At 41.5% G+C, this 26,186-nt stretch overlaps 1 protein-coding gene across 4 annotated transcripts in view; it reads right to left on the reverse strand.

Moving 5' to 3' along the window:
* bzw2 (basic leucine zipper and W2 domains 2) overlaps positions 1-26,186 on the reverse strand; it is a 78,721-nt gene that overhangs the window by 31,108 nt on the left and 21,427 nt on the right. Inside the window, exons 3-5 of one of the 4 annotated variants that reach the window (XM_030412911.1) lie at positions 11,082-11,258; positions 2,625-2,728; positions 2,430-2,495 (exon numbers count right to left, since the gene is read on the reverse strand). The exons of 1 other annotated variant lie outside the window; for it this stretch is intronic. In XM_030412911.1, coding sequence (XP_030268771.1) covers positions 2,430-2,495; positions 2,625-2,728; positions 11,082-11,258 — 347 coding nt within the window. The remainder of the gene's footprint in view (positions 1-2,429; positions 2,496-2,624; positions 2,729-11,081; positions 11,259-26,186) is intronic. 2 more of the 4 variants (XM_030412913.1, XM_030412914.1) reach the window with 2 other exon arrangements.

The following is a 26,186-nucleotide window of genomic DNA, read 5'->3' on the forward strand; positions in this document are numbered from 1 at the left end:
GCCAGCTCGGGTGAAGCATCACAGGTAAAGTCAATAACGTATATATCCAATATTTATTTCATAAAATTGTACCATTTCAAGTAATATACAGTTCGTGGACTTAGAGACTTACTGCTTTAGCTTGCAAGCTAAACTGACATAAATCTGTCCATCATAAGTCCGGGTTCTGTTCCTCTTTGCTAACCCTCCTCTCGGTTATGTGCATTTGTCTACAAGGAAGCCAGCGGGAAATCAATCAGTGGATCGATGGATTATCATACACACATTATGATGTGTATATTGTGTAGTCGTATCTGTCATAAACAAAAGATTATGGTTACGGGGCGCGTTTGTGTCGCGGTGCTGCAGAGACGAGAGCTGGGACACCGGGTCGGAGGCTCCATTCTCCATGTAACAAGTTACAAGTCGTTAATTTAACCAGCACTGTTACTCTGAATCTGTTTAATTAACGCATAAATGAACCATAAGGCAAATGTCCCGCATAGTTCATTTTTAGCCTCTTTCCATCTGCGCTCCTCTGATCAGAGCGGCGTCTATAGCAACTGTCTGTTTTACAGAAATTGAGACAATTTATCGATAAAGTCGTATTTTGATCAACATTATGTCTCAAATTAATTATTTCATATTAGCCAAGGCTTTGGCGCATGTGCGTTTGGAGTAATCGGAGTTCGATTATTTTTCCCTGTGACCTGCCTGTGACCTACGTGACGTCATTTCAACACTTTTCTACTCGTACCCAAAAACTTGAATTCGTGTTCACAGTGAAGACTTCGTAGTCGTAGAAATTAGAGTCGTGCTCACAAGACTTTGCACTCACAGCTTTTAGATTCATACTCGCATAAAAACAATCCTAACCCAAACAATTTCTCAGACTTGTGTATATGACAGTAGAATTTTGGGTACAACAATTTTATTTGCACACAAATGTTTAACATTACGAATACGAATGTTAGAATCATGGACACGTCTTTTTGACAGCGATCTTACTCCATATCATTGCTGCTTTACAGGCATCCCAGATATTGGCAGAGACACCTCTCCATTATCATTACATTCTAGATGATAGGCTATTTCTTTATCATACTGCTCAGTCCTGTGTTTATTCAAAATGCTTGAACTAAGTCTCCAATGTGTAATGTTAGGGTCAAGTACAATGGGCAGTGATCCGATATGTCCATTGTTTTAATGTGACAACTTTGTACATGGCTCCAATTTCTCCAAATAACGAGAAATAGTCTGTTGAGTGTTGAGGAGAAAAACAAGTGAAGTCTCTCAGTGATGGACTTAGATGTCTAAAGACATGCTTGCTTTTAGGCCTGCAGGTCCCCTGACTTGAATGCAGAGTCCTGTGTCCTTAGCAGGGTCTTCACCTTGCCCTTGAACCACGGTTTCTAGTTGGGGAGCACTTTTTGAACACTTTTTGGCGTTAGCTTGCGGTGGTTTAGTTGTGTGGTAGTTACCGATGTAAACTTCCTGGGCAGGTAGAAAGGTCTGCACTGTAGTACTATGTACTCTGTTTCCAGAGAGTCTTTGACAGTGGTGTTTGTACACCAGCTGTTGTTCACATAAATACAAAGTCCTCCTTTGCGTGATCGCAGCGTCTGGAGTGTGCTGGTCCAGCCAAGTCTCTGTTATTACCATCACACCGTAGTTTAGTCTGTGTGAGGTAATCCGCAGTTGCAGCTCGTCCAACTTGTTGTTTCGCGACTTGTTGGCGAGAAAGAGGCTAGGGACGGTCTTATTTATGGAGGTATTATTTATAGCTGTTAGCTTAGCTTGAAGCCCTAACCCTAACCCTAACCCGCAGCCGTTAGCTCTTGAAGCTTCACTCTCACCCGTGTCTTCATCCATTTTCCTCCAACCCTGGCCACTCCCTGTTGCCATGAAAACACCTGTAATACACTCTTCTCTATGGTGGGGTCTGCGTCCACTCTAGTGGCAGTCACCTAGAGGGAGCTGCATGGTTAACAGGTTTTCTGCAAACTTAATCATCAGGTCACCCTCAGAGTCCTCAGGCTTGGCATACATTTGTATGTTGTTTCTACTGGGTCTACTCTCTAGGTCAGTTATTTTTCCCTGGATTTTGTGTCGTTCTTTCAGCAGACTTAGTTACTGCCCCTGTTGTTTCAACTTCAGAGATGTGGTCCTCCTCCTTGGTGATAGCTTGACTGTGAGTCTCAAGCATCGCCCTGACCTCAAGTAGCTTCCGGTAGAGCTCTTTAAGCGATTACAGAGCCTCCTTCAAGACTTTCTCTAAATCAGAAATGGCCGTGTGTATATCTTGTTTAAAGTCACAGCGTACTTTCTATGAACACTTCTTATTGCTTCAAATGTTGCGTTGTTGGATAATCTACTATATAGTCTACTATGTAGAGTATAAAAGTAGGCATATACACAAAATATTTGAAGATATATTATTAAGCCTTTACCTTTTTGATTTCCTCCTCAAAGGCCTTCTCCAGATATTTGTATCTCCTAATGAGCTTATTGAAAACCTGCAATCAAAAAGTAGATGATGACATTCTTAGTAAAATAACAATCAGTGTATCTGTATGAGGTTAAAAAACCCCTGCTCTCGTTCCTCTTGCTTAGCACAGTAGGTATAGAGGGAAATCTGGGTGTACCTGAGCATATAGGCGTAGGGCAGAGTGGCTTTCCTTAGTGGTGAATACACAGTATGCTGTCACCTTGGTCTTGTCACCCTCATCAATACGAGTCCCTCCAGGAGCTGAAGAAAGGAGTACATGCTTTTAAGTTAGCTCTTCTTGAGGTCCCAAGCTTGACAAGCGAGCGGGACAGTCATGTGATGGTCCCCCAGCTGATAAAATACATATAAATGCTTCATTTCGAATCCAACTGACTGTGAGCCCACATACTAAGCACTACTTAAAGGAGTCATCACCTGGTTTTTTACATATCCAGTCCCTCTTGGATCGCTTTGGATCAATTCTTAAAACTTATTAGACAAATTAAAAAAAAAAAAAAATCAAACATAGAGCTTGTTCTGACGCTTTTTCATACCGCGACTTTATCACGCGAGATTATGCGCGAGGTTTTGACCGGTCTGGATGTGCATTGTATTAATATGTAATGAGGCGCGCGTTGATTGGCCGCAGGAAGGACAGAGCGCACACACTAAATGACGAACCTTACGGAATTCAGGCATTTATGTACGAGCCAGAGTCGGAAACCGAACGGGAGAGTGAAGAGGCAGAGATGGTGGAAGAGACACGTTTACAGCAGGATGTCTCTGAATGGTAAATTCTTTTTTTTTCCGTCTTACTTTTCACACTCGTGTTTTACATGTAAGACCTGAGTTTTAATGCTGGCGGTGACGATGTATGGCGTGAAAATGACAGAGAAAAAAGCAGATTCGGCGTGCTCACTCTGGCTGAGGACGGCTGTGAGCCGATGCATATGCAAGTAGCCTCCTGTGGTAACGTCACCACAGGAGCAGAGTCAAAATCTCGTGCTTTAGGAACGCGCACTACTGTGCGCTATTCCTGTTCGGAAAAAGAGCCAAAGCGAAAAAAATAAGCCACTTTCAGACTCCAGCTTTTCAGGCAAGTTTCAACAGAGGTCCAACACCAATATGCATGATTTAACGAGAGAAATTGCGATTTCCGGGTGATGACTATTTATTTTATTCTTTCAGTCTTTTCTTGATGTGGGCATGCGACACAAGAAGAACAAAGAAATCTCCAACACTACTGGCTACCCCTACATTCAGTAGATCTATAGAAAAGAGGACAAATCTCTCTTCATTATCTCCATCACTATCAAACCTAGGGAGCGTGGGCTTTCTCAAAAAAATCCTAAACCCAACATATGGCAGATCCCATTCAGCAGCCATTTGACATAGATGAAACCCAAAACTGGGCAAGTGACTAAGTGTCTTGCTGCTGCTCATGACCAATGGTGGATATATCGTTTTTTTTTGTGAGTGGAGAGGATGGAATGGCCTGCCAGCAGTCCTGACCTGACCCATTGAAGATTTGTCAGATCAGCTTGGGTGTGCTGTTTGTGCCAGAGTGACCAACACAACCACGTTAGCTGCTGGTTTAAGAATGGGATGCCATCTCATACAGTTCTATACAGGGCATCTGGAACTGTTATATCTGCCCTTTCTCTACTCCAAAATGTAGGTGAACTCATGGAGCCTGAGAACCCACCTGGTCAGTCAGGTACTAGGTTTGGTGGTTTTCAACAACCACAGGAGCGATGAATGGTCTGTTACCACCTTAAAAAGGCTTCCCTCCAGGTAAACTCAGCCCAAACCAGAGTCATTCACTCAAGTTCTGTAGCAGAGTAGTTGCTCTCAGCTGGTTAAGACTACAGCTTCCGTAAGCCAGGATTTCTCCATTGCCTAGTTCTGTTTGTTGAACCAATACCACACCCAGGCCAACCTCACTGGCATCGGTGTATACCAGGAAGGGAAGATTGAAGTTTGGATGTCCCAAGATAGGAGGATTCATCAAGTCCTCTTTAAGAGTATCGAAGGCGGTTTGGCATTTAGATGACCAACAGAACTTGGCTCCCTTGCTCTTCAGGATATTGAAAGGCTCTGCAGTTTGTGAACATTTATGCACTGATGGTACCATCCCACCATGTCCAGGAACCACTCAAGGGATTTTCTGTTGGTGGGCACTGGGACATTTTGGACAGCCTGCATCTTCTCCGGTTCCACCTGAACCCCATCACAAGATACACAATGTCCAAGGAATGTCAGACAAGTACAGAAGAATTTACTTTTCTTCACATTTGAGGCCTGTCTGCCTGAGCTTGTCCGTGATTGCTTTGACATCCTTAAAGTGTTGCTGCCAGGAGTCAGAATAGTGAATTATATCATCCAAGTACACAAAGCTAGTGCACCCTTAAGTTCTCCTAAGTGTAATCCACACAGAATCTGGGTTTTCCTCTTTTCCTAGGAACGATCACTGCTGGGGAAGCCCATGCTAAAGATGAAGGTTGCTTTCCAACATTTTGTCCAGATGCTCCTTTAACACCTTTTGTTTTGGTGGTAAAGAAGGTAAGGTTTCTGTTTTATCTGCATTTCATCAGTCAGAAATATTGGGTATTGTTTGAGCAAACTGGTGCGTCTTACTTTGGTGATACAGATTTCATTATTGTATTGCAGCATCTCTCTAAGCCTCTCTTTCATTTCTCCTTCCAGGTGTGAGCGTTGAGCTGCGTATTTGACATGCAGAGAGTACCTCCCCGTCTCCCCACGAAACCAGTAAGAGCCCCATGCCGCATCAATTTGCATATCAGTGAAAAAGACAAAGTCCAACCCCAGAACTACAGAGAATGCCAGTGCTTGAGGAGACAGCACAACCATGCATATTGACCATGTTTTTCCATGCAGGCATATGTCCACATGGGTCCATCCAAGAGGGTGCTCCGGGTTTCCATTTGCCAATTATAAGGGAATGCCTGTCCATGGGTTAAGATTGGTTTCTGATGCTTTGATGCTGTTCCATAGCTGTCATTGACCAATGTGTAGGAAGATCCAGGGGAAAGAGTGTATTTAAATTGCATCCCCTTTTTCCTTTTGTTTGTTTGGATTTTTTTTTCACTGGTCATTGTGCAGATCTTGGAAATGGGAGCAGACATAATGTTGGCTGGCTCTACTTATGTGGTATGGGACCCTTCGGCTGGAGGCCGTCAAGACTGCTCCAATATCAAGGAGTGGCTAAGTCCACTTCACAATTATGTGATATACGAGGGGTTGGAAGAAGCTTTTCTAGATTTTTTGAATTGCAAAAGGTGTTCAAGCAATTCGTATTGGCTTAGGTATGTTTCTAGTTTGAGGTACATTATGGGAATTGAATTGCCAGTTGGTTGGTTTTGCTAGATCGAGTGTGTAGACCAGCAGTCTTCTGAGATGCAGTGAAGGTTTGAGGATGAGGTCTGAATTCAGCAGATGGTGTGGTGAACTCTGAGCACTGAACGAAACCAAAGAAGGCTAATGGGAATGTTAACTCTGGAGTATGGGCTAGATGGCAAAGTAGGAGGCTAGAACATAAGGATATAAATGCAGTGGAACAAGAGATTGGAAGACAACGTCACAAAGTGAATGGATTTTTTGAACCATTTGTGTCCCCGCAGGGGAGTGGCGATTACGATGGAGGTCGATTTAGAAAACTGACGAAGATGGTTGAAAAAAGGAACTTGGCTTTCCATGTGGCTTTGAACCACCATTGGCTGTAGAACCCCCACAACCGGCAAAAGGGGCAGTATCAGTGAAGAGCTGAATTTTGTATGGGTTAAACAGTTGGTCTTCTTAGATGCTGTTCCAGTTTGTCAGAAAGCGTTTCTAGTAGGGGTGTGCATCTCTCCTTTATAAGACAGTTCAATACGTATCTAGATACATGGGCTATGATGCGATTCAGGAACAATTTTTTTAATTATGGTACGTTTTGATTAGGGCTGTCAAAGTTAACGCGTTAATAACGCGTTAACGCAACATCCTCTTAACGCCGTTAATTTTTTTAACGCGCGATTAACGCTCGGTATAAAAAAACAAAAAACAAAACGCGCATTGAAAGATTTAAGGCCGTCAGTGGCACCTGTAGTCTTGATCCAGAGGGTGGCAGAAAGGGAATCAGAAGAAGATGCAGCAGGGTTGGCGGTTCGGGAAAAACACGGTGGACTGAAAAGTGAGGAAATGGAGAAAGGACTTACCGTAAAATACCAAATAATAGCCGGGGGGTTTAGTTGTTTCAATCACTTAACAGACCAAAAGGCAATTTGGGACAGGCGTTTAATTCCTTCCTCACAATAATCCTGGATGAAAACATTACAAACTTCTCCAGCTTCTCGGTGAATTCTCTGGCATTCTCCTGTAAGTGAAGTTGTTGCGGCGGAGGAAACGATTCAGCCAACCAGCACTCGCTGCAAACTCCTCATCTCTGCTGTCACTCACGGTGGCGGACATTTGTTTCTCCATCGTCCTGATCATTCTGCGGGACACTCTCTCGTGGCGTGCCCGTTTGCTGATAACTCATCCCCGCATGTTTATCTCAGGCTCCTTGCTAGCCTTCTTCCTCCCTCCAGCAGGCAGCCTGGCCCTGTTGATGTCCTCCTCGGACAGACGCTCAAGCTCCGTTTCTCTCACTCTCTTCTGGTCGACAGAGAAACGTCTAGCGGCTGCTTCTCCCGAGTTTTCCTCTGCATATTTTAACAGAAAGTTTGAATTTCAAGTGGTACTTTTTATTGTTTTGCTGCACCGGAGCCATGGCGATCATCAGTGTGATACTGACTGACAGAAAGCAGCACACTGCGTGAAAAAGGCGAAGAAGAAAAACGTGCAGTGTCAGTGGACACCTCTTCTTCCTTAATTTTTTAAAAAATAAAAAATTAGACCCGACATTTATTTGGAACCGGCGGTTATTTACCAAAATATACATCTGCACCGGCGTTTAAAGGGACCCTGTGGATAATTGAAACCCGTATATTATTTGGTCATTTACGGTATGAACGGCAAACTACTTTCGAAACACTGCCAGATGGTTCGGTCGATAGGACAAAAGTTATCTGCATGTACTATCGACATGAAATGAGTTACCATCGAAGTACATTGAGTACATCGCCAAAAATGTTCATAATGCAAGCATATTTGCCCTTTCTTATGTTGTTAAAAGTATTAAGAACATTAAAAAATACATCAAGGTACATTTAGAACAGAAAAAAATGTGCCAAAAAAATTGCGATTAATTTGCGATTAATCGCAAGTTAGCTATGGACAAAATGCGATTAATCGCGATTAAAAAAATTAATCGTTTCACAGCCCTAGTTTTGATATGATTTATGTAAATATATATGTATGTAGACATGTAGAAGTTGTTAATGGGAAGATCTATGTTTTTGAATTTCCAAATGATGTGATGTTGATTGGCATTGTGGCGGACGTGGTTAATGAGTGGTTGTTTGGGTTTTGAAGAGACTTTGGAGATATACTTTGTAGGGGTTGCTGCAGTACATACTGGAATAAAAACAAAGAGTGTACGATACGATTGTGTGGAGAGGAGGTGGCAACCTGGTGCAAATACAGTTAGGGAGAGGTTGTTGAAAGGATGAGACATGTTATGTAAACCTGGCAACCCGGTGCCAATGACTGATGACACATTTGATGCTGTGTGACTCAGCTTAAGTTATTGGAGGGAATGGGAGATAGTGCAGAGCAGAGCTGGCAACCCAGGAGGAGCTATGGAGAGCTTCATGATGTCACAGATGAGCGGGCTCCTGTAGCGTCTACATGAGTGAAGGTTATTATGATTTACGACTTTGTTGTGTAAAAGCGGTGATGGATGTTCATTCTTTTAGCGCTCTCTGGAGGCCTGTCATCATTCAGCAACATTCAGAAGTGAATCGTCGAAACATCTGACTGGAGCATAGGAGTGTGACCAGTGGCCCCGAGTGTGGTGGGAGATTCGTCCGTGTCCCTGGTTGGTCTCCTGTCTCGGGAAGCAAGCAAGGAAGTGAGTAGGAGTTGCAGAGTGTGGAAATGCCTTGTTGTTTGCTTCTCTGGTGGCAGCTGGTCTTCCTCAAGTGGAATGTATTGTTGGATGCTGGTATTCGGAAGTCCGGTATTCCCAGCTGGGGGATGTGGTGAGCAGGGTTTCTGGAGCGACATGTTACTGTTGTCCTCCAGGCCTTGCTACAGGAGACTTTTGTTGTGACAGTTGTGTCACTGCCACAATCAGGAAGTAAACACAAACGAGAGGTCGAGGGTGGAAGCCATTCACTTTGACATAATGACTGACACTGACTTTAATCTACATTAGGTGCATAGCACAGTTGTGTCACTGCCATGGTCAGGAAGTAAACACAAACAATCACCTGCTGCTGAGAGAAAACCACTTAAAAGCAAGTCGGCAATGAGTTAGAAGCTGCTGGATGACAGGTGTTAGTCTCCAGAGTTAAGTGTGTTTTACATCAACATGACCCGAGAGGCTGCTGTGCAAGAAAGAAGCCGTTTTAGATTTGGAACCTCTAAAGCTCAACTGAAAGTTTGCTGCTGATCACATAGACAAAAAGAAAACCTTCTGGGGGAAAACTGAAAAAAAAACTGAGCTGTTTGACCACAATGGGCAGCAATGTGTTTGGAGGAGAGAAGGTGAGGCCTTTCACCCCAGAACACCATACCTACTTTCAAGCAAGGTTCTGGTAGTATTATGCTGTGGGGCTGATGTGCTGACAGTGGATCTGCTGCTCTAAAGAAAGTAAATGAAAAAAAATGAAGGAGGATTATCTCCAAATTCTTCAGGAAAACCCCCAAATCATCAGCCAGACGATTGGCTTGAACTTCATCGAGAAAATTTACATTTAGCAGACACCTTTGTACTGTAAGCAACTTACAGTAATTTATACATACATACATACATTCATACACTGATGGTGGTGGCCACCATGCAAGGTGCCAACCAGCACATCAGGGGCAGTTATGGGGTTCAGTATCTTGCCCAAGGACACTTTGACATGCGAATGACAGGGGAATCGAACCAGCAACCTTCCGATAACAAGACGGTTGCTCTACCCCTGGGGCGTCTGTGGCTTGTGAAACAAGTTGTTGTGAAACAAGTCTATGCTGATGAAACAAATCTATGCCAGGAAGCTAACAACTTTAGTTGAACATCACAGATTCTGTCAAGAGGAGTGGTTTCAAATACAGCCAAAGCACGACCAGAAGCTTGTGGACAGCTATCAAAAGCAGCTAACGCAGGTGAAAATGGCCTAGAGACATTTAACCAAATATTAAAATTACTATATGTACATTTTTGAACTAGCAGATATGGTCACTTTTTTAGACGACCTATAATAAATGAATTATCAAACCAAACTTCATGACTGTTTTTGTGACAAAGTAGTATGTGTTCCACTCATTCCATCACAGAAACACAAGCGCTGTAGAAATCAATGGGACTGACTGCCATGATGTTCTTTACAAGTGGATGGAAACTTTTGACCATGACTGTAGACAACCAACTCACTGATGTATATTATTGTATTATTATTAATGCAGTTAACTCTTCCTTCAGGCTCAGAGCAAAGCTTTGAACTGTAATTAGCTTTCTTAACAGATAGTGAGCCACCCTGAATGCTGCCTGGATGTCACAGAGAATTAACTAGTTAGACAGATTAAAGGACAGGTTGGGAGTGTTTGTGTGTGTGTGTGTGTGTGTGTGTGTGTGTGTGTGTGTGTAAGGGCATACAATCTACAGCAAGATGTAAACAGGAAGAAGCCCTACTTCGGCCAGATTAGAAGCAATCATATGGTTACAAAGGTTAAATTACAGCTCTGACCTTCCCCTGTCAACATACTTTTAACTTCTAACTGTCCTACTAAATGTAGTGAAACTGAATAATGGCTACCTTGAGTTCCCTGGTTCATAGTGAGGAGATCATTTTGATTAGTGGGGATTACTGTGTTAATCTGACAAAGATAGCTGTAATCTCTTTGTCCTTGTCCATGTGAACAACTGTACCAGTAGGGCTCCACCAGGATATGACCAAACTGACCCCCTCCCAGTGTTGTATTGAGGAATGTTGATTGTTAGTACAAAAAACAATAATGTCAGATAATGGTATTATTTGATCACAACTGCTGATGAAATTGGATGTCTTTTAAACCAAAAAATACCTGGAGAGTTATACAACTCTTACTACATTTTACATTAACATTTTAGAGCATTTAGCAGACGCTTTTCTTCAAAGCGACTTAGAATCATTCATACAAACATACACTGATGGCGGTGGCTGCCATGCAGTTTGGGGTTCATTATCTTCCCCAAGGACACTCCAACATGCAGACCAGTGGAATCGAACCAGCAACCTTCTCATAACAAGATGCTGGCTTTACCCCTGACCCACAGCTGCCCCTATACTTACTAATACTGCGTATTATAATACAAATAAGTCTCACAGAGGAATTAAATCAAATTGAGCAATCAAAGGAATATATTGTCTCAATATGGCTGAGCACCCAGGTACATGTAGTCATCCAGGGATTTACTCATGAGTCTGAGTAAAAGCCAGGTGTAATAAGGTCAGCCAGTCTAGACAGCCATAATGACACTCACCAAGCATGCTTCCTGTGATGAGAATGTCAAACAGAGTGTCAGCATAGCGTCTGTAGTCCAGTCGTGACCCTGTGACATCTAGAAACTTGGCTACAGCATCCAAGTCACCACTGGCTTCATTGAGGCCTGAAACGATGGTGTCTCGAAAAACTGTTGGCTCAAACTTCTCCTTTTCATCTAGGACAGAGGATCACATGATCAATGCAAAAATCACATAAGAAAGTGCATACCACTGACAATCAACTTTTTAACTGAATTACTCCATAAACTTTACTCTACAAGTGCTCATGTTTTATATAAACTATAGTGTTTAAGATTCCATTTTTTTTCTCCACATTAAAGGCACTGGTTTCTATTCAGTTTAGACTGCACTTCATTATCAACAGTACAGGGCTGGGTTGTGCTACTTTCCCAGCTAGCAGGGAATGTGCCCACAACACTAGCCCTTTTTACACAGCGTCTCCGCATTATCTCCGGAGCAGTGGTTCGCCAGTTCTCCACCGATGGTGATTCACACAGAGCGAAGCATCTCCGCCTTCACGTGTGTAATTCACACAGAAAAGCCGGCACTGCGGCTCCTAACGAGGCGTGACGGTACAGGTCATGTTGATGACGTCGGTGTTTCCCCAGGTGTTTCCCTGTTAATCCAAACCCGCAGACAGTTTATAATCATATGGATGCTGTTATAATGTGTAGTGATTGAGATCCTGACCCACCAAACATCCTGGAAAGGGACAGAGTTAAATTTTTCGCGGTAAATTACTTAATTATACATAATCACCATGATGTAAACAGGTCGCTGTTTGACTCTGTCACTTGCGGGGACGGAGGCTGTTTTCTGGGGCAAAGTTCCCTGAAGTCTCGGACGGGAGGGCTGACGGTCGCGGTGATTTATTTTCATCACAAACACTCGGTGAGTTAAAGTTTTTTGCCGGTGACACACGCTGTTTTTTGAGCAGAAATGTGAGGAAGAGTCAGTAGGACAGGCGGGAGGACAGACGCTTTTCCACGTACAGCTGTGGTATTTGTTTTCCTCATATAAGTTGCCAAAGACAGTTACAGTTACTATGTTACTTTTGTTCGGTCCTGTAACATTGCTTTGTGGGACATTTCTCTGTATTTAGTTGAGTGAAGGACCTGTGCAGTTATCAGACTGCATAACCGACACGCCCTCGCTCCATGCCTACGGCTTATCCGTTCACACTGGGATGGCTCATCAATAATACGGCCCTGATACTACCTCCAGAGGCGGATCAGCGCCGGAGCGAAATTTCCCCCCTCTCCGCATCTGAAACTTTCACACAGAGTAGGGTGCGGAGAATTGGCGCAGGATCCCCGCATGCAAACGGCAGTGTGAAAGAGGCTAGTGTCTAACATTCCCTACAAGTTCTTATTATGTTTTAAAAAAACGTTTTTATCTACTGTTCAAGGAACATTTTGAGCATGTTTATTATTTCAAATAATGTTCCTATAACGTCAAATGATAAGAAAGGAAGAATGTTTTAGGTGCAACATTATGAAGATGTTTTTGTGATGTTGTTGAAGTAACAGATTATAGAATGTTCTTCTATAAAACATTCCCATAATGTTACAAAATAGCAAAGGAAGAACTTTCTTAAGGCAACATTTAGAAAATGTTTTTGGCATGTTTTTAAGGCCTCCGATTACAGAACGTTTTTTATAAAGCTTTCCCACAATGTTATACGATAACAAAGGAAGAACATTGTCAAAGCAACATGCGAAAAATGTTTTCAGAATATTATTAAAGCCTACAATCCCAAAACATTTTTCTAAAACGTTCCTGTAATTTGATATGTTAACAAAGGAAGGAAGTTTTAGCTGTAATATTCTCGCAATGTTTTGGGGATGTGGGTGAGGTAACATATTATAGAATGCTCTTCTATAAAACATTCCGAGAATGTCACATGAAAACAAAGGAAGAACATTATGAAAGCAACATGTAGAAATTGTTTTGAGGATGTTATTAGGGCCTCAGTTCACAAAACATTTTTTCTACAACATCCCTGTAATGTGTTATGTTAACAAAGGTAGAACATTTTGTCTGCAACATTCTGAGAATGTTTCGGCAGAGTTCGGCTTGTCTTTAAGGCCTCCAATTACAGAACGTTTTTTAATAAAACATTCCCACAGTGTTACACGATATCAACGGAAGAACACTGTTAAAGCAAAATGCGGACAATGTTTTCAGGATGTTATTAAAGCCTCAGATTTCAGCACGTTTTTTATAAAACGTTTCCACGATGTTATGTGATAACAATGGAAAAATATTCTCAAAGCAACATAAGGAAAATGGTCTAATACCTCAGATCACAGACAAGAACATTTTAAACGTTCCTGTAATATGATATGTTAACAAGGGAAGGATGTTTTAGGTGTAACATTCTTGGGATTTTTTGGGGATGTTATCAAGGCCTCAGATTACAGAACTTTTTTTTATGAAATGTTTCTGTATTGGGATATGTTCTAGAGATGGTAAATACAGTTCCTTTTAAGGATTCGAGTCATTATGAGTCACTCACTAAATTGAACCAGGTTGTGAGAGTCACTTGAGTCACTTGAGTCAGTATTGCCTAATCACCATGGAAACTCAGTCCTGGCCTATTGTCTCTTAACCACTAACATAGTAAAAAAAGCACAATGCAATAAAACTTAACAACTTCTTTGCCAGATTCGACAAGGCCGACCACTCTGCCGAGTGCAAGACACTGTTAAGGGACCTCCCAGCGCTGGAGCATCCATACTCCATCCCCTTCACTGAAAGGGATGTTTGCCATCAACTCAGGAGTTCAAATCAGGCAAAGCCCCGGGACCAGACGGGATCGGTGGGAGACTCCTTAAAACCTGTGCCATGGAGCTAGCCTCATTACTCTTCCCTCTCTTCCCTGAATCCATCCTGTCCCATATGCCAGTTCTGTGGAAGACCTCTATCATCATCCCAGTTCCCAAAAAACCCCGTCCCTCAGAACTGAATCACTATCCTCCCAGTCGTCAGCCCACAACTGGACCCACACCAGTTTGCATACAAGGAAAAGAGGGGGACGGAGGATGCTGTTGCATGCTTGCTCCATACCCTTCTTCAACACCTGGACACTCCCGGACACTTTGCCAGGGTGAATTTCATTGATTTCAGTTCTGCCTTTAACACCATCCAGCGACATGTGGTAATCAGCAAACTTCACAGTCTCCACATCCCACCTCCTCTCATCTACTTCATCTACAACTCTCTGAGCGACAGGCCTCAGGCTGTCAAACTGGGCCCTGCTACATCCCCTTTCATCATCATAAATACAGGTGCACCACAAGGCTGCGTTCTGAGTCCATTTTTATACACACTCTGCACAAATGACTGTCTCAGCCCATCCCCCACAACCAAATACTTTAAATACTCTGATGACACTGCCATATTGGCTCTTCTCTCGGACCAGGACTCAGTCACAGCATACAAACACTCTGTTGCACATTTTTCCCAGTGGTGCAAGGACAATCATCTCCTTCTCAATGTCACCAAAACCAAAGAACTCATTTTTGACAACCGTAGGAAAACCACTCCTCATGAACCCATACACATTGACAATCAGCCAGTGGAGATTGTGGACAGTTTCAGATACCTCGGGATCACACTGGACAATAAACTGAACTTCAACCAACACACCTCAGACATTATTAAGCGCTGCCAGCAGAGAACCCACATCATCCGTAAACTCAGATCATTGTCCATCAAACCACCCCTTCTGCTTCTTCTGTACCGTAGCATCATTGAATCCATTCTCCTGTACTGTGCAATCTGCTATTTCACCATGCTGCCCCTCAATAACAAAAACAAATTTCTCAGAGTCACTCACACTTGCTCAAAAATAATTGGCCTTCCAACTCCAAGTTTGCCAGCCCTCATTAACACTGCCACCATCCGCAAATCGCTGCACATAGCCCATGACCCCCACCACCCATTACATACATACTTTACCCTCCTCCCCTCTGGTCGAAGGTTCAGACAACTGTCCTGCAGAACAACCCACTTCTGCAAAAGCTTCATCCCCTCTTCCATTACAGCTCTAAACAGCAGGCGGTAGATGTCGTGGTCTTTTTTTTTGTTTATCTGTATATGTATGTATGTATTTTTATGGTGTTGCACGTGTGCTGGTGTTGGACATGTGCTGGTGTCTTTGGAACAAAACTGTGAAATTGAATTTCCCCTCGGGGACAATAAATCATGAATCTGAATCTGAATCTGAATCTAAAACATTATATACATGATTGGAAAATAAAAGAGAAACTAAAATAAGATAAAAAAGAATAAAATAAATTAAAGCTGCAAGCAGCGTTGAACGGGCCCTCGCAGTCCACGCGCGTTGGGGCATGCTCAAGCAACACTTTCCGCGGAGGAAGTCGTTGCTTTATAATTCGGTGGCCTGCTATTGTCGGTGTGAAATAATGTACGCTGAAGTCAGAAAAACTGTGTGAACTGCTGCATGATTCCCCGGACAAAGACTGAGTCGATGGTCCGCCTCTGGAGCTGGCTGAAGAGAATGTGCACTTGAGGCATGATGCAATGAAATAGTTTCAGGAAGAAGCTGAACAAACCTTCCAGCTTCTCGCACAGTGGTAGGCTCAAACTCCCCTAATGGTTTCAAAACACTGGATGATGTCACCTTTGTGCTAAAACAGTGCTCACCGCACAGATATGGGAGTTCCATCTTACTCTGTTTGCTCTTGCGAGTCTGTGTGCCACCACTCTCTCACACACGCTGGTTCTCTTGAAAAAAATCCAGAGAATCCAGCCAGGTCAGAGAAGAACAGATTAACTGATGAGATGTGAGATGTCACCTGCTGCATGATGAAAGCTGAAGAGGAGGAAATTGAGGCTTATGGGGGAGTTGCTGTTGTGCTTGTCCCTCTGGGGCTTTAACAGCCAAAAGTGTAAGTCCTACATCTGAAATAAGACCATCAGCTAAAAGCCAACACGATTTCCTACATTTCTATGTATATATTGTTTATGTGAAGTTAAAGATGTGGGATCCAAACCAAGATGAAGAGAACTTTTTCTCCAGTTCTTCCAGCTGCTCTCCACTGTAGCGATGATGTCACACATTCTAGCTCACACAATACACACCCATTATAAAATCAGAAGACGGCCTAAAAATCCTTAAACCTAAAACTGTGATGATTTGAAAACTGTAAAAGATTTTTAAAAACTGAATACATGCCCAACAGTTCAAAGTCTTCTGACTCTTTAAAAGCTGGAATAGCGTCTCTAGCTCAAAGCATGAGGGACAAGGAGAGGTTATAAGTTGATGAGTTTTAAAGAGGATTTGAAGATTTCCCCATTTACTTTCCATTCACAATAATTACACTGCGACCAGAGCGCCACCTATGGGCCGATTTGCACCAAATTTTGCACAAACCCTCATCAGGCCACGGAACACAATTGGTAGTGTGTTGTGGTAATCGGAATGTATTTGGTGAAAATACAAAAGACTGTCTGTTTTGAACACAATGTGCAGGATCTTTTGATAACTTTTTGTCAGGAGGGTCCACAGATGCTTCACGCAAAGTTTGGTGCAAATCACTCAAATTGCCTAGGAGGAGTTCGAAAAAATACGTTTTTCAAAGTGGGCGTGGCCAACACCACACAATTTAGCTGTATTGAGGGTACATGTAGATATAAATTTTAACAATGTGCGACACATTATGTGGGAGTTATGGGCCAAAAACTATTTCAGGTGGAAAATAGTGGAAAATAGCGCCACCTGCTGGTGATTTTTGGTGTGTGAGTCACAGGGGCCATTCTATAGCACCTCTATGAATTTCATTTCCAGAAGTGTTATGGTGTGGGCACAGGGCCAAATATAAAATTAAACTGGCACCAGAGCGCCACCAAGTGGCGGATGGGTAAACCCTTTATCAGCTGTCCTCAGGACGGCACTGTCAATAAATGTACAAAGTTTCGCCTTAATCCGATGAACCGTTGTGGAGATATAAAATACTTCAATTTAAAGAGCGCCATCTTGTGGCCATCGCCTAAAATTTTGCACAGGGCCTCAGGGGCTCATGGGGAAGTAGTGTTCTGAGTTTCATGTCATTAGACCTGACCACTGTGGAAATATCCAACACTTCCTGTTTTGTACCAAATCTGCAGGAAGTTGTTATTTAATAACTTTAAAGTTATTTGTTCTAATTAAAATCCATTAACAACTTTTTGTCAGGAGGGTCCACAGATGCTGTGTGCCAAGTTTTGTGCAAATCGGTGAAATCGCCTGGGAGTAGTTTGAAAAAGTAGGTTTTTCGACATTTTGCGACGTAGCGAAAAAAAACGGCAGGCGGAAATGGGCGTGGCCTATACCACGAGATTCAGCACAATTCACTGAATGCGTGGATATAAGGTTTATGAATGTGCGACAAAGTATATGGGAGTTATTAGCCAAAACGCACTTTTCTTAATAACAGCGCCACGTAGTGGTGGAAATTAAGGACGACAATAGATTATAAAATTTTTCACCAGGTGTGACTTATATTCCAAGTTTGGTGAGTTTTGGGGTATGTTCAGACAGTGAAAAATGCGATCATTTTGGACAGAGAAAAATAATAATCATTTGAAATACAATAGGGTCCTTGCAGGTTCCCTGCTCGGGCCCTAATAAAAGAGTACTGAGGTAGGAATTGTTTAAATGGATAAAGTTCCCAAATAGAGATAATGATAGCCTACTATACTACTTACTACTTACTATATACTACTTAATAATTTTATATAATATTTATATATGAATTATTTTATTTTCCAAAGATCAATCAACCTAATTTCATTTTATTATGCTACATTTATACACCAAACCTACAGTGGCCTAGGCTACCTGCAGAACATTGTGTATGTTATTTCAGAAGTGGATGAATGGCTTCTGTTGTACTGTGACAGGGATGTGCTTTTCACGCTGACTCAAGGAAGAGACTTCACTCGCTCGTCTGCTACTCATTCAGAACGTAGCTGGCTGTTTGCGCTATCCTGCTCTGCCTCGAGTCGCAGGCGTTTCTGGCATCGCGGTTCGCAAGCTAGTGCTACGACTAGACGGCTGTGTGCTATGAGCTACGAGCTACTAGCTACGAGCTACTGGCTACGAGATTGCTACGAGCTACTGGCTACGAGCCTGCTACGAGTGTTTCCCGAATCGGCTTGCGGGCTAGCTCGCGAGCCTCGATGCCGGAAACACGGACGATTCATAGCTTGCGAGCCTTGGTGCCGGAAACACAGCCAACTCGTAGCTTGCGAGCCTCATTAGTTGATTATTCTCTTAGCTCGGATATAGGCAATATAATCATTTCAGATCATGCCCCGGTTTTCCTCTGCGTTACAAAACGCGCCTAAAGATGGGCGCCTAAACGTATCCCTGCTGAAAGATAACTCATTCCTCGAGATGACACGGAATGAAACATCACTTTTTAAGGAAACAAATAGTAAGCAGGATAGCACCGTTTCTATTTGGTGGGATACTTTGAAAGCTTATGCCTCTTTCAGTAAGAGACAGCTAATGAGAAATTCAACAACTTAGAGAGTGAACTTTAAACGCTTGAAGCCTCATTCTCGGACAGGGGACAGGTCCAGACTTTTTTTTTTTTTTTTACAACTTTATTTAAGGCATTTTCAGTTATAGACACAAAGATTAACATACAAACATACACATACACATCATTTCTCATGAACATAATCCCATGCTAGTACCCTCAGTGACAGGTCCAGACTTAACAGGATAATTGCCACTAAATTTTAATTAAATAAATTATACCATAAAAAAGCAGAATATGCCTTGTTTCGAACTGGGAAATGGGTGAAAGGCCTGGCCGCCTACTGGCCTATCGCTTAAAGCAACAGGACAGTATGAACCATATAGCTGGCACGCGACAGCCAGATGGCCATATCTCTACCTCCTCTCAGCAGATAAATGAAAATTTCAGATTCTTTTATAACACTCTTCACTCATCACACAGTGATTTGGATGAACAGATGTTTGATAGTTTTTTTGCTGATCTTAATCTCCCACAATTAATTGAGAGAGACAGGGACTTCTTAGAAGCGCCAATAAAAATAAAGGAGATCTCTCAAGCGATCAGAAGCATGCCACCAAATAAATCTCCTGGGCTAGATGGACTGCCTGCTGATTTTTATAGAACATTTGAAGATATTATAAGCCCTATGTTGCTCGAGGTTTACTCTGATGCATTTAAAGCTGGCACCTTACCACTGTCTATGCACACTGCAGTTATATCTTTCATTCATAAAAAGGGAATGATTATTTAGACCCTAGAGGCTATCAACCTATTTCCTTACTCAACTGGGATCAAAAGATCTTGGCAAAGGTATTAGCAAATCGCTTGTCAAAAGTCATTGGAAGTATAATTCACATGGACCAAACAGGCTTCATCCCAAATCATTATAGCTCTGATAACATTAGACGGTTAGTCAATTTACAGTATTTAGTATATGACTCCATCCATCCAACAATCGCTTTGTCACTAGACACAGCTGAGGCTTTTGATTGCGTCGAATAGACTTATCTTTTCGAAACACTTGAAAGATTCGGCTTTGGGCAAAATTTTATTACATGGATCAAAACTTTATACAATACTCCCTATGCTTGTGTTTTGACAAATGGTCTTATATCTAATCCATTCCAGCTGCATAAGTCCACAAGACAAGGTTGCCCCTTAAGTCTGGGCTTGTTTGTGCTTGCCTTGGAGCCTTTAGCACAGAAACTGAGGAATAATTCAGATATACATGGGGTCACAGTGGGCAGTATTCATCACAAACTTTTACTGTACGCAGATGATATGTTAGTACTACTAACGCAACCAGAAAAATCTGTACCCACTTTATTAAACTGAAGAGTTCAGTTCACATTGTCATCTGGATATCGCATCAACTGGGACAAATCTGAGGCAATGCCTATATCAGGCTATCTACCCTCTTCTATCAGTGGAAATTTTGCTGGGCTCCGAAAGGTATCAAATATTTAGGCATTCAAATAACTCCTGATTATAAAGATATGGTCCGAGAGAATATTAACCCACTGCTTCGAAAATGAAATCAGATTTTGGCAGGTGGACTAAAATCCACCTTTCGCTTTGGGGAAAAATACACTGTGTTAAAATGATGACTGCACCTGTAATTTATTACAAATGATCTCACCTTCCTCTGAATATTCCTGAGGCCTACTTACGCCTACGCAACTACACCCTTATTTTAGATTTTCTCTGGGGTAACTCACATCACCGTTTAGGAATAAAGAATTACAGGTCCACGTAAAAAGAGGGGGATTTTCTCTTACCAACTTCAGATGGTACTGCTGGGCCTTCAATATGAAACAAATAAGAACATGGTTACCTAACGACTGGCCAGGAGATAAGCCAAGTTGGTTTCAAATAGAGGCTGAAGTGAGTGGGGGGCTGTCCCCTTGGTCTGAGTTATTTATTACAAAATTGCCATTACAGAATGATAACCTTATTATCGCTAACACTAAATGAATGTGGCACAATCTACATAGAGCAGGCCGTTGGGCCTTTTTCAAAACCCCTCATGCACCTCTATGGAATACCAAGCGAATTCTAATTGGAAACAAAACAGTTAACTGGACTATTTGGCAAAAAGCAGGGATAACCTATATTTTACATTTATTTGATAGCAATACCAAGCACTTTTTAAGCTTTAACCAAATAATGGATGGATACAAATTACCACATAATCAATACTGGAGGTATGTCCAAATGCAAACCCCCCTTTCTAAATGGTTAGGAGGCCTGCTTACCTGCTCTACGGGCAGCCCAATTGAAGTACTGCTGATTAGATCAAGTACAGGTAGGAGCATTACTCTTAAAATCAATGGTCTATTACAGGAACAATTATGTGACCCTTTGCTCAAGGTTAAGAGACACTGGGCAGGGGACTTGGCTATGGACATATCTCCTGAGGATTGGAAGTCATGCTTAACCCTTGTGCCTTCCTCGGGCATTTTTGTACATTTTTCTCAACTTTTTTTTTTGATTTAGCGATCATTTTGGCTGTGTTACAGCTTGTGGCATGGATTTTTGTAGGAACTCTTCTTTTTAGTCAGATTTTTGAAATCCAGTGTCTTTTACTCTTACATGTCTTTTATTTTCCTGTAATGCATTTTGCACCCTCTAACCACCTTTGTGGCAAAAATGTACACGCACAAAATCTGCCATAAAATAGTCATACATCAATATTTTTTTCTGCTTTTTTTTTTGCTTGAATCCCTTAACCAACTTGTTTCCTGATCAAAATGATCAAATATTCAATAATTTTCAGGATTTTAACCCTTTAAATGCCAGTTTTATTATTTGAATTACTAATTATTTATTTAATAAAAAACACAAAAAATGTATTATTTTCCATATAATAAGTAGTAGGCTGATGGGGCTTTGGTGGTGATTAGAGTCTTTGATATATCAAAGATTACCAACAAAATTGATTTGATTGCATTAGTATATTTTATGTAGTAACAGATACTCCCTCTAACCACCTTCGTGGCAAAATATGCCCCATTGACTTCCATTAAAACCACATTTTTTAATCTCACTACCATTACAGTATAAAACCATGAATTCTGTAATGTCAGCATGCCATTTTGAAGAAAAGTAGTGATATTTAACATTTTTGATGTATTTCACCAGATTCGACCATTTTCCCATTGTAGGCCGATGCATGAAATTCTTGTATTTTTGCCAGTTATATTATGGAGCCAGGTGACTACCAGGATGTACCCTGTGTGTGTGTGTGTGTGTGTGTGTGTGTGTGTGTGTGTGTCTGTCTGTGTGTGTGTGTGAGATAGAAAGTGAGAGAGAGTGAGAGTGAGAGTGTGTGTGTGTGTGGTGTGTGTGTGTGTGTGTGTGTGTGTGTGTGTGAGAATCTGTAAGCATGCACTGATCACTTCAGCAGTGAAAAAAGGTAATCTTTTGAGGAATGTGTTTCATGTGTCTTTGAAAAGGTGCTTGAGTGAAAACATGCCTTTGCTGTTCTCAAAAACAAAGCAAAAACAACTGTTAGTGTGTTTATGTACCTGGCTGCTTTCACAGCCAAAGATAAACATGCAACTTGTCTGAGGGGTCATTTCATTAGTGAGCAGAGAGGGTGCAAAAATGATAAGGCATTTCAGAAGAGAAGAGGCATTAGAAATGGTCATGCAGCCTTTATCTGACAGCGAGCTGCAGGGTTCATCAGGGGAAACCACGATCTTCGAGGGGGAGTCTGACACAGAAGGCTCGCTGGAGTCTTCCACGTCTGTGAGTGCCTCTGACCCATCCTCTGAGAGTGAAGCGGGCACTGAGGATCCTGTCCATCCTAAAAGTCAGTGGACGGGCAAGTGTGGTCTCCATCTCATGCTGAGACTCTGTGCTACATGCAGGCACCCACCGGCATGATGCCAGGGCCCATGGGAGATGCAATATCAAGAATCCATAATGTAGCATCATCTTTTGACCTTTTCTTCACTCCTGACCTGATCCAGCTCATTTTGCAAATGACAAACTTATACGGGAGGCATTCAGTGTCAGGATGGAGTGACGTGGATGCCCAAGAGATTCGGGCATACATGAGACTTCTCATCCTGACAGCGCCATTGACCAGCTCCACTAGAAGGAGAGGTGTGTGCTGGTTGTACAGAGGCCTGAAAAAGAGGTCTTCCACCACCAAGTGTGCATTTGTAGGGAACACTAGGTCACATGCTGCAGGACCACACACACACACACACACACACACACACACACACACACTTTGAGACCTCCTTTCTGTCCAGAAGAAGAAGAAGAAACAATAACTTTGATATTTCAACAGCAGCTGTAAACTTGTATTTCATTTAACCCTCAGATTGCACACACACACACACACACACACACTAGCGCACACACACACACACACTAGCGCACACACACACACACACACACACACACAGTATCCATGTATCTGTTTCTCTCAAACACACACACACACACACGTCGTATATTCAATGCCTGGATATTTCTGTTTATATTTCATATTTTGTTCATATTTCATATGTTCTATTTTGTTTTTTGTTGTCTAAATTTCCAAAGTTGTTGCAGTTTGCACAATAAGAGTTCACACTGATGAATCAGATGTTGATTTAAAAACATCTCACACACACACACACACACACACACACAGGGCCCTGGTAGTCACCCGGCTCCATAATATAACTGGCAAAAATACAAGAATTTCATGCATCGGCCTACAATGGGAAAATGGTTCAATCTGGTGAAATACATCAAAAATGTCAAATATAACTACTTTTCTTCAAAATGGCATGCTGACATTACAGAATTCATGGTTTTATACTGTAATGGTAGTGCGATTAAAAAATTTGGTTTTAATGGAAGTCAATGGGGCATTTTTTGCCACGAAGGTGGTTAGAGGGAGTATTTGTTACTACATAAAATATACTAATGCAATCAAATCAATTTTGTTGGTAATCTTTGATATATCAAAGACTCTAATCACCACCAAAGCCCCATCAGCCTACTACTTATTATATGGAAAATAATACATTTTTGTGGGTTTTTTATAGATAATTATAATATAACTGGCATTTAAAGGGTTAAAATCCTGAAAATTAATGAATATTTGATTATTTTGATCAGGGAACAAGTTGATTAAGGGATTCAAGCAAAAAAAGCAGAAAAAAATATTGATGTATGAGGATTTTATGGCAGAATTTGTGCGTGTACATTTTTGCCACGAAGGTGGTTAGAGGGAGTATTTGTTACTACATAAAAAATACTGATGCAATCAAATCAATTTTGTTGGTAATCTTTGACATATCCAAGACTCCAATCACCACCAAAGCCCCATAAGGCTACTACTTATTATATAGAAAATAATACATTTTTTGTGTTTTTTTTAAGAAATATATTTGATAATTCAAATAATCAAACTGGCATTTAAAGGGTTAAAATCCTGAAAATTTTTAAATATTTGATCATTTTGATCAGGGAACAAGTTGGTTAAGGGATTCAAACAAAAAAAAAAGCAGAAAAAAATATTGATGTATGAGGATTTTATGGCAGATTGTGTGCGTGTACATTTTTGCCACGAAGGTGGTTAGAGGAAGTTTTTTTAAGGAAGGCACAAGGGTTAAATAACATTAATACAATGTACAAGGAAATGGGTAATAGGTTTATTTAACTGAAAATAATACATAGATGGCATCGGACACCACAACAACTTAGAGATGGAACTTAATACCACTTGACTCTTCCTGGAGATGTGACGGGAGTTGTGCCTCTATACTACTTATACTTTGGTCATGTCCAGCACTTCACCCTTAGGAGTCTGGGGTATAATTGGCCGTTTTTGACTACTTTTGATTTTACCATTATATTTCACCTTAAAAACTATTTACCTTGCCTTGTTTGGTGTCATTATTTTCAGCACAACCTCACATGTGTGATTGAACTGTTATTTTTTTATTTTTACAGACTGTATTAACACAATGGACCTAAAATTACAAAAAAACATAAAATCCGAGTAGTATCCAATTTCATTACTTAGAATACAAATACAAATTGTTGTTTGCCAAAATTGTGCATACGTTTTTGAAATTTACAAAGTTATATGTAACTTATTACATTTAAATGCAGGCAATGCCTCAGGTCTCCTCAGCTCTCCTGCCTGCTCCACATTCAGCAGTCTCTTCATTGTTTTGACTCACAACACAAAAAAAATGACTCCACTACACACTAAACACACTGCACTAAACACTACATAACACACTATACACTCCAAACATGCTAAATGTCACAAATCTCTCAACTCTCAAAACTCGAAATCTCTATCGCTGTCTGCCACCGTCACTGCCACTGTCAATCTTCGCCGCCATTCCTCCCACAACTTCCGCCTGTTCCTCAGCAACCAAATCACGTGTTTTGCCATAGAATTTTGGTTGGTGTACTGCCTTTTTCCACCAATAGGAACATGTTTTTTTCCTAGCAAACACTTGCTGCTTGCAGACACTTTAATGAGAAAAGCCTGTTTGTAGCGTCTCTTCCTGCACCAAACGTGCAGCAAACTTGACGATAATGTTAGTGAAAAAAACATGGCGGACATTATTTATCATATCTCCGGTTTTACTTGGCCTATCAACACAATTTAAAAACTGGTATATAGTGCCCAAACACAATACGTTGGAACCGAGACTCACTGAGGCTCCGTCTCGCTGCTACGTCATCTTAAATGAGTCACGTGATTTGATCACGCCGGCGTGATCGTCGACTCCTAGGGGTTAAGGACTGGTGGAATAACTACATGAGATTATATTTGAAGTACTGCACAAAAAGTTCCAAATCTCTGCAAAACTGTCTATCTTGGGATCGACTACTGAGCTTCAGGACAATGACTTTTCATGTTTTGAGAAAAGATGGATTATTTTGGCTCTCACAACAGCTAAACGGATACTACTACGACACTGGAGGAAAAAACACCCACCTCCTTATGAAGAATGGACTACAACAATGGTACAGCTAGCTGCCTACGAAAGGGTGACATACTCCCTACTGGACAAACAGGATCGATATATGTTTACTTGGAGCCCTTTGCCGACTGGCTGCTTGCGAATTAATGGTTGCCTTGATAATGCAATGCTGTCAATGATTTATAGTGCTTATCTGCTGAGAAGTATCAGTGTGGTGGTCCAAGTTTTTGTTTGTCTTGTCTTGTTGTTTCATTTGTTTTGTCTCTGTTTTTTATACTCAACTCATTTACTAAATATTTAGGGAGTAAATCTCTGGCCTTGATGGCTCACTGATTGAGTGAATTGATCTCTCCCTGTCTGTATTATTTGTGTTAAACTTCAATACAAATGTTCATTATAAAAAAAAGGTTTCTGTAATGTGATATGTTAACAAAGGAAGAACGTTTTCTAAGCAACATTTGGTAACAACATTTGGCTGTTTTTAAGGCCTTAGATAACAGATGACAGAACTTTTTTTTTAATGAAAATGTCATAAACCCATGCCAGCTCCAGGGAAGCAGGCTCAAGCCAAGACACGACCAAACACACCACAATTACG

This window comes from Sparus aurata, chromosome 3, assembly GCF_900880675.1.
Source record: "Sparus aurata chromosome 3, fSpaAur1.1, whole genome shotgun sequence".
NCBI classification, from domain to species: Eukaryota; Metazoa; Chordata; class Actinopteri; order Spariformes; family Sparidae; genus Sparus; species Sparus aurata.